At 45.8% G+C, this 9624-nt stretch overlaps 1 protein-coding gene across 4 annotated transcripts; it reads left to right on the top strand.

Moving 5' to 3' along the window:
- LOC112238426 (ATP synthase subunit d, mitochondrial) lies at positions 1 to 9144 on the top strand. Of its 4 annotated transcripts, none has more exons than XM_042314366.1 (6): positions 1 to 127; positions 918 to 1049; positions 1713 to 1809; positions 5260 to 5331; positions 6248 to 6310; positions 8818 to 9144. In XM_042314366.1, the coding sequence occupies exons 2-6, from the start codon at positions 928 to 930 to the stop codon at positions 8947 to 8949; spliced, it is 486 nt and encodes a 161-aa protein (XP_042170300.1). In that variant the 5' UTR covers positions 1 to 127; positions 918 to 927; the 3' UTR covers positions 8950 to 9144. The 4 variants fall into 4 exon arrangements, with proteins under 4 accessions (XP_042170300.1, XP_042170303.1, XP_042170302.1 ...); XM_042314369.1 differs by having other exon boundaries at positions 18 to 127; positions 924 to 1049; XM_042314368.1 differs by having other exon boundaries at positions 21 to 122.
- The last annotated feature ends 480 nt before the right edge of the window (positions 9145 to 9624 follow it).

The raw sequence follows: 9624 nt of genomic DNA, 5'->3' as shown, positions 1-9624 counted from the left end.
ATGAGTGCAATACGCCAGCAGGCGGCAGCAACCCAAATCCACGGTGTAGTTTCTCGTCGAGATTAATCCTGTCACTTCCGTGTCCGGTGAACCATCTTCACATTTGGAACAACTTGTCCACTGTACGGTATGATCTATCTTCAAATGGCATCTAAACGTCGATATTTTTAATGTTTTGCAACGTATATTCTATGGGGACAGATGATAAAGTGTGATATTTAAAAACAACTTGAATTCTGTTTGGTCGCTGATTGGTTGAGATCCACCGCAGCTGGGCTCTGACCTTGCAGTGTTGGCTAGGCAACTAACTAGCTAACCGCTAGACCTTCAGCGGACTCTTGCTCTTTGAACGTAAAAATATGATTTTGTATGTCTAAAATATAACAATATAAGATGATATGGCTAAGTATAAAATATCCACTTAGCTACATCGTTGGATTGTAGTAGCTAGGCAAAGCTAACGACTATTTGTTAGTTAGCTCTCAAGCTACTAAACTAGGCTAACTTAGCTAAAACGTTAACCAGCTTGCCATCTGTCAGCAAACATGCGTTTGGCGCTGTCAGAACTTCTGTTGGGTTTTTTTGTGTTGGTTAGGACTCAGATCAGTTAGATAATAGCTACATCTCTAACATTAGCCACTACATGACCGTGTTGTTGAAGAGTCAGGCTAGCTAGTTTCTAATCTCAGTGCACTGCCAGTCAAATTGTCACCTGTGTGTGACCGCAACCTGCCTGATCGGTGTGGTCATGTCGTGCAGTAGGACATGCAGTAGGACGTGCAGTAGGACATGCATGTACAATCCATCCCCTCAAGTGTCTAACGGTTTTCTTCTTTCATGTTATGATCTGTATCTCTTGTGGGTTTTAGCAGCTCTATTGAAGGACTTTTATTGACCCCTTTTCCAATCTTTGACAGACACAGAAAGATGGCTGGGAAACGTGCAGCATTGAAAGCCATTGACTGGTTGGCCTTTGCTGAGAGGGTTCCCCCCAACCAGAGGGCCATGTTCAACAACCTCAAGACGCGCTCAGACGCCATCGGTGCCAAGTACGTAGCCTACCCAGAGTTAACATTTAGTCCTAGTTCATGACTAGCACTTCAGAGCCAGCCAATAGAGGTAAAACTTTCACTTGCATTGATGTCAATGGGAAAATGAGTAGTTGGAATTGAATTACAAAGTATTGTCAACCAAGACACACAGGTCGCTGCAAAGTGAGTGGGTCTCGTACATGCATGCTACTGTAAATGACAATTAAATGGAAATCGTACATGCATGCTACTGTAAATGACAATTAAATGGAAATCGTACATGCATGCTACTGTAAATGACAATTAAATGGAAATCGTACATGCATGCTACTGTAAATGACAATTAAATGGAAATCGTACGTGCATACTGTAAAATGACAATTAAATGGAAATCGTGCATGCTACTGTAAATGACAATTAAATGGAAATCGTACATGCATGCTACTGTAAATGACAATTAAATGGAAATCATGCTACTGTAAATGACAATTAAATGGAAATCGTACATGCATGCTACTGTAAATGACAATTAAATGGAAATCGTACATGAAATGTAAATGACAATTAAATGGAAATCGTACTGTAAATGACAATGCATGCTACTGTAAATGACAATTCTTTCCCACAATGATTGTTTTATAAGTAACATCAATGAGCTGTTGTTGATGGCTCTGTCTACAGGCTGTCCTCTCTGCCAGAGAAGCCTGTTACCATCGACTGGAGCTTCTATAAGACCAATGTGGCCAGAGCCGGCATGGTGGCTGAGTTTGAATCCAAGGTGAGATTCTAAGGCCTGTGATGAGTTTCATATGAGCTCTACCTGGGGGAAAAAAAGTTACACACTTAACTACACTGAACAAAAATCTAAACGTTCCATGCAAAATGTTAACGAATTTACTGAGTTACAGTTTATATAAGGAAGTCAGTCAATTAAAATGAATGAATTAGCCCCTAATCTATGGACTTCACATGACTGGCCAGGGGCGCAGCCATGGGTGGGCCTGAGGGCATAGGCTTGGGAGACAGGCCCACCCACTGGGGGGCAAGACCCAGCCAATCAGAATGAGTTTTTCCCCACAAAGGGGCTTTATTCTAGACAGAAATACTGCTTGGTTTCATCAGCTGTCTGTTTGGCAGGTCTCAGACAATCCCGCAGGGGAAGAAGCCTGATGTGGACGTCCTGGGCTGCCGTGGTTACACATGGTCTGTGTTTGTGAGGCCGGTTGGATGTACTGCCAAAAAATATATATATATGCTGTAGGCTCTATGGTATAGAAATGACAATTTAATTATCTGGCAACAGTTCTGGTGGACATTCCTGTAGCCAGCATGTCAATTGCACGCTCCCTCAAAACTTGAGACATCTGTGACATTGTGTGACAACTGCACATTTTAGAGTGGCCTTTTATTGTCCCCAGTACAAGGTGCACCTGTGAAATCATCATGCTGTTCAATCAGCTTTTTGATATGCCACACCTGTCAGGTGGATTAAATATCTTGGCAAAGAAGAATTGATCAGTAACAGGAATGTAAAAAAACATTTTGCATATAGAAAATGTTAGGTGATCTTTTATTTCAGCTCATGAAACATGACCAGCACTTTACATGTTGCGATTTATATTTTTGTTCAGCATATTAGTCTGGTATGTAGTATCCTGTCCACTGTGTGGTACTGTAACACTGGTTCAGTCATCTGGTATTGACATGGGTAAAGTGTTGAGACAACCAAGATCACAGTTTTAGATCACTCACCAGCAATTTGTTGTTATCCTGTTGAAAAAGTGTAGCCCTTGATCTTGGTATTTATTTCCACTGTGTGGTACTGTAACACTGGTTCAGTCATCTGGTATGTAGTATCCTGTCCACTGTGTGGTACTGTAACACTGGTTCAGTCATCTGGTATGTAGTATCCTGTCCACTGTGTGGTACTGTAACACTGGTTCAGTCATCTGGTATGTAGTATCCTGTCCACTGTGTGGTACTGTAACACTGGTTCAGTCATCTGGTATGTAGTATCCTGTCCACTGTGTGGTACTGTAACACTGGTTCAGTCATCTGGTATGTAGTATCCTGTCCACTGTGTGGTACTGTAACACTGGTTCTGTCATCTGGTATGTAGTATCCTGTCCACTGTGTGGTACTGTAACACTGGTTCAGTCATCTGGTATGTAGTATCGTGTCCACTGTGGTACTGTAACACTGGTTCAGTCATCTGGTATGTAGTATCCTGTCCACTGTGTGGTACTGTAATACTGGTTCAGTCATCATCTGGTATGTAGTATTCTGTCCACTGTGTGGTACTGTAATACTGGTTCAGTCATCTGGTATGTAGTATCCTGTCCACTGTGTGGTTCAGTCATCTGGTATGTAGTATTCTGTCCACTGTGTGGTACTGTAATACTTGTTCAGTCACAACAATATTAGTCTGGTATGTAGTATCCTGTCCACTGTGTGGTTCAGTCATCTGGTATGTAGTATCCTGTCCACTGTGTGGTTCAGTCATCTGGTATGTAGTATCCTGTCCACTGTGTGGTACTGTAATACTGGTTCAGTCACAACAATATTAGTCTGGTATGTAGTATCCTGTCCACTGTGTGGTACTGTAACACTGGTTCAGTCATCTGGTATGTAGTATCCTGTCCACTGTGTGGTACTGTAACACTGGTTCAGTCATCTGGTATGTAGTATCCTGTCCACTGTGTGGTACTGTAACACTGGTTCAGTCATCTGGTATGTAGTATCCTGTCCACTGTGTGGTACTGTAACACTGGTTCAGTCATCTGGTATGTAGTATCCTGTCCACTGTGTGGTACTGTAACACTGGTTCAGTCATCTGGTATGTAGTATCCTGTCCACTGTGTGGTTCAGTCATCTGGTATGTAGTATCCTGTCCACTGTGTGGTACTGTAATACTGGTTCAGTCACAACAATATTAGTCTGGTATGTAGTATCCTGTCCACTGTGTGGTACTGTAACACTGGTTCAGTCATCTGGTATGTAGTATCCTGTCCACTGTGTGGTACTGTAACACTGGTTCAGTCATCTGGTATGTAGTATCCTGTCCACTGTGTGGTACTGTAACACTGGTTCAGTCATCTGGTATGTAGTATCCTGTCCACTGTGTGGTTCAGTCATCTGGTATGTAGTATCCTGTCCACTGTGTGGTACTGTAACACTGGTTCAGTCATCTGGTATGTAGTATCCTGTCCACTGTGTGGTACTGTAACACTGGTTCAGTCATCTGGTATGTAGTATTCTGTCCACTGTGTGGTACTGTAACACTGGTTCAGTCATCTGGTATGTAGTATCCTGTCCACTGTGTGGTTCAGTCATCTGGTATGTAGTATCCTGTCCACTGTGTGGTACTGTAATACTGGTTCAGTCACAACAATATTAGTCTGGTATGTTGTGGCATGCTGTAATGTGGATTCAGTTTACTAAGCTGTTTCAGAGTAGAACATGTCCTCATCGATCCCTATCAGACATCGGTGTGATTATTATGATGGAAAGCGTTCTCAACCGGAGATGGGTACTGGAACTTCATGCTTCAGTCAATCAAATGTATTTATATTAGTGTTGTCAAGATACCGCTGTCTCAGTACTAGGAAGTAAACAAGCCGAGGAAACAGCATGAAGCAGACGTTTCTGGAGGAAAACGGTCCTAATGTCGCCTCATGTTGTCAGCCAGACGTTTCTGGAGGAAAACAGTCCTAATGTCGCCTCATGTTGTCAGCCAGACGTTTCTGGAGGAAAACAGTCCTAATGTCGCCTCATGTTGTCAGCCAGACGTTTCTGGAGGAAAACGGTCCTAATGTCGCCTCATGTTGTCAGCCAGACGTTTCTGGAGGAAAACAGTCCTAATGTCGCCTCATGTTGTCAGCCAGAGTCACATTTGTTTTATTATTCAAGCTGTAACACAATAATAATTTAGATTCTGTAGGTTTTAAAGGACCACAGAGTTCAGTCTGCTTCGTTTGGTCTTTTTTGCCAAGGAACATCTGTGATTGTGGTATTGTGATGGGGGTATTGTGGTGATGGGGGTATTGTGATGGGGGTATTGTGGTGATGGGGGTATTGTGGTGATGGGGGTATTGTGGTGGCACTCATTTATAAAGCCCTTTTTACAACAACGTTTGTCCCAAAGTGCTTAAGTTAATATTGGTCTGTTCTATTTCTTGTCCTCATCTCACCCCCTGTCCTCATCTCACCCATCTCCTGTCGTCCTCAGTTCTCAGCCCTGACCATTCCTGAGCCCAAGGACACAGCCACCGCCGCCATCAACACACAGGAGGCCGAGGCGGTGAGTAGTAGCTCGGGGTTAGAAGTTACTGTGCAGAATGACTCTTCACCGCTCTGCTGTAGTGATTCAGAATGACTCTTCACTGCTCTGCTGTAGTGATTCAGAATGACTCTTCACCGCTCTGCTGTAGTGATTCAGAATGACTCTTCACTGCTCTGCTGTAGTGATTCAGAATGACTCTTCACTGCTCTGCTGTAGTGATTCAGAATGACTCTTCACTGCTCTGCTGTAGTGATTCAGAATGACTCTTCACTGCTCTGCTGTAGTGATTCAGAATGACTCTTCACTGCTCTGCTGTAGTGATTCAGAATGACTCTTCACTGCTCTGCTGTAGTGATTCAGAATGACTCTTCACTGCTCTGCTGTAGTGATTCAGAATGACTCTTCACTGCTCTGCTGTAGTGATTCAGAATGACTCTTCACTGCTCTGCTGTAGTGATTCAGAATGACTCTTCACTGCTCTGCTGTAGTGATTCAGAATGACTCTTCACTGCTCTGCTGTAGTGATTCAGAATGACTCTTCACTGCTCTGCTGTAGTGATTCAGAATGACTCTTCACTGCTCTGCTGTAGTGATTCAGAATGACTCTTCACTGCTCTGCTGTAGTGATTCAGAATGAATCTTCTCTGCTGTAGTGATTCAGAATGACTCTTCACCGCTCTGCTGTAGTGATTCAGAATGACTCTTCACCGCTCTGCTGTAGTGATTCAGAATGACTCTTCACTGTGCTCCACCTCATTCCTGTATTAATATTACAGTAGCTAGCTAATTATGTTGAATTGTTCTCTGTCCTGGAGGAAGAGGTGATGAATGAGCTCAGAGTTCCATTTCAAGAGGCAACACCTCATTATGCAAAGCACTCACTGCTCTTGATGCCTCCTCCATTATTATTGGTTATATTTCTTCGTTGTTTCAGAACAAAGCTGCTGTTGCCTACGTGGAGGCTTCCAAAGCTCGTATTGGCCAGTATGAGAAGGAGGTGGGTTACACACACGCCACTCCAAACCACACCCACACTCCCCTACACACACTCCCCTACACACACGCTCCCCTACACACACACGCTCCCCTACACACACACGCTCCCCTACACACACACGCTCCCCTACACACACACGCTCCCCTACACACACACGCTCCCCTACACACACACGCTCCCCTACACACACACACTCCCCTACACACACACGCTCCCCTACACACACACGCTCCCCTACACACACACGCTCCCCTACACACACACGCTCCCCTACACACACGCTCCCCTACACACACACGCTCCCTACACACACACACACACGCTCCTCTGGCACACACACACACACGCTCTACTACACACACACACACACACACACGCTCCCCTACACACACACACACACACGCTCCCCTACACACACACACACACGCTCCCCTACACACACACACACACACACTCCCCACACACACACACACACGCTCCCCTACACACACACACACACACACGCTCCCCTACACACACACACACACAGCTCCCCTACACACACACACACGCTCCCCTACACACACACACACACGCTCCCCTACACACACACACACACACGCTCCCCTACTACACACACACACACACGCTCCCCTACACACACACACACACACGCTCCCCTACACACACACACACACACGCTCCCCTACACACACACACACACACGCTCCCCTACACACACACACACACTCCCCTACACTACACACACACGCTCCCCTACACACACACACACGCTCCCCTACACACACGCTCCCCTACACACACACACACTCCCTACACACACACACGCTCCCCTACACACACACACGCTCCCCTACACACACACGCTCCCCTACACACACACACACGCTCCTCTACACACACACACACACACGCTCCCCTACACACACACACACACACCACTATTTAGACACACACACACACACGCTCCCTACACACACACACACACACGCTCCCCTACACACACACACACACAGCTCCCCACACACACACACACACACGCTCCCCTACACACACACACACACACACGCTCCCCTACACACACACACACACACGCTCCCCTACACACACGCTCCCCTACACACACACACACACGCAGTCCCCTACACACACACACACGCTCCCCTACACACACACACACACACGCTCCCCTACACACACACACGCTCCCCTACACACACACACACACGCTCCCCTACACACACACACACACGCCCCTACACACACACACACACGCTCCCTACACACACACACACACACGCTCCCCTACACACACACACACGCTCCCTACACACACACACGCTCCCCTACACACACACACGCTCCCCCTACACACACGCTCCCCTACACACACACATGCTCACCTACACACACACACACGCTCCCCTACACACACGCTCCCCTACACACACACACGCTCCCCTACACACACACACACGCTCCCCTACACACTCTACACGCATCCCCTACACACACGCTCCCCCCTACACACACACGCTCCCCTACACACACACGCTCCCTACACACACACACACACACGCTCCCCTACACACACACACACACGCTCCCTACACACACACACACACGCTCCCCTACACACACACACACACGCTCCCTACACACACACACACACACGCTCCCCTACACACACACACACACACGCTCCCCTACACACACACACACGCTCCCCTACACACACACACACGCTCCCCTACACACACACACACACACACGCTCCCCTACACACACACACACGCTCCCCTACACACACACACACACGCTCCCCTACACACACACACACACGCTCCCACACACACACACACACGCTCCCCTACACACACACACACACTCCCCTACACGGATTTCCCTAGAATGTCTCTTTATATTTTAGTACCAGTACCAGACTCCACTATTTAGAGACATGTATAGTACCAGTCAGCAGTAGACCCCCTGAGAGACTCTACTATTTAGAGACATGTACAGTACCAGTCAAAAGTCTGGACATACCTACTGATTCAAGGGTTTTTCTTTATTTTTACTATTTTCTACATTGTAAAAATACATTTTCCTTTAACACTATTTTGGTTACTTCATGATTCCATATGTGTTATTTCATAGTTTTAATCACTATTATTCTACAATGTGGAATATAGTAAAAAATAAAGAAAAACCCTGTAAGGAGTAGGTGTGTCCAAACTGTTGACTGGTATTGTAGTTCTCTCTGTTGATCCACCTTCCTCTCTTCCACTATTTAGAGACATGTAGTTCTCTTCTCTCTGTTGATCCACCTTCCTCTCTTCCACTATTTAGAGACATGTAGTTCTCTTCTCTCTGTTGATCCACCTTCCTCTCTTCCACTATTTAGAGACATGTAGTTCTCTTCTCTCTGTTGATCCACCTTCCTCTCTTCCACTATTTAGAGACATGTAGTTCTCTTCTCTCTGTTGATCCACCTTCCTCTCTTCCAGCTGGAGAAGTTCCAGAACATGATTCCCTTCGACCAGATGACCATCGATGATCTGAACGACACGTTCCCTGAGACCAAGCTGGACAAGGAGAAACACCCGTACTGGCCTCACAAGCCCATCGCTGAGCTGTAAACTGGCCCCCCCTGGCGCTTTCCTAGATAATATTATACTTTCCTCTGATGAAAGGTTGTATAGTGTCCTATGTATAAAGTCAAGTCCTGTTTCATCGACAGACAGTTTTGTGAAATAACTGCTTATTGTTATTGAGCGACTGAGGAAAGGTCATCTGGTCCTTTGAATGGAAATAAAACATTTATGGAAATTGAATATGATTTGTGTCATTATTCTGTGCAACGTTTATTTAACATAGACTCTTAAGGGGTGATAGTAGTTACACCTATTCATCAACACGTGTGAAAGGATTTTCCATAGTCACTTAGGACGTTTAGAGTAAAGGGAATATCCTGGTGCTCTGTGTTGATTCAGTAATATAGGACTGTTGTTTTAGGCTACGGCAGACCTGCTGCTCGTTTCTGTTGGACAATCCTCTCCGCTGTCCATCTGTCCAAGTCGGTTCCCTTCAGAGAAGATCCCACCATCTCATATGGAGGAAGAGAATCTACTGGTGCTTTCTGTTGGACAATCCTCTCCGCTGTCCATCTGTCCAAGTCGGTTCCCTTCAGAGAAGATCCCACCATCTCATATGGAGGAAGAGAATCTACTGGTGCTTTCTGTTGGACAATCCTCTCCGCTGTCCATCTGTCCAAGTCGGTTCCCTTCAGAGAAGATCCCACCATCTCATATGGA

Source organism: Oncorhynchus tshawytscha, unplaced genomic scaffold (assembly GCF_018296145.1).
Source record: "Oncorhynchus tshawytscha isolate Ot180627B unplaced genomic scaffold, Otsh_v2.0 Un_contig_1471_pilon_pilon, whole genome shotgun sequence".
Classification (NCBI taxonomy): domain Eukaryota; kingdom Metazoa; phylum Chordata; class Actinopteri; order Salmoniformes; family Salmonidae; genus Oncorhynchus; species Oncorhynchus tshawytscha.
This window is presented reverse-complemented; position numbering and strand designations above follow the sequence as displayed.

What these genes read in the sequence shown, in the direction of transcription:
- LOC112238426 (XM_042314366.1), top strand. Translation starts at nt 928, where the DNA reads ATGGCTGGGAAACGTGCAGCATTGAAAGCCATTGACTGGTTGGCCTTT. An exon ending in TCAGACGCCATCGGTGCCAA is followed by an intron (nt 1,050 to 1,712) that starts GTACGTAGCCTA and finishes CTCTGTCTACAG; the next exon opens with GCTGTCCTCTCTGCCAGAGA. An exon ending in TTGGCCAGTATGAGAAGGAG is followed by an intron (nt 6,311 to 8,817) that starts GTGGGTTACACA and finishes CCTCTCTTCCAG; the next exon opens with CTGGAGAAGTTCCAGAACAT.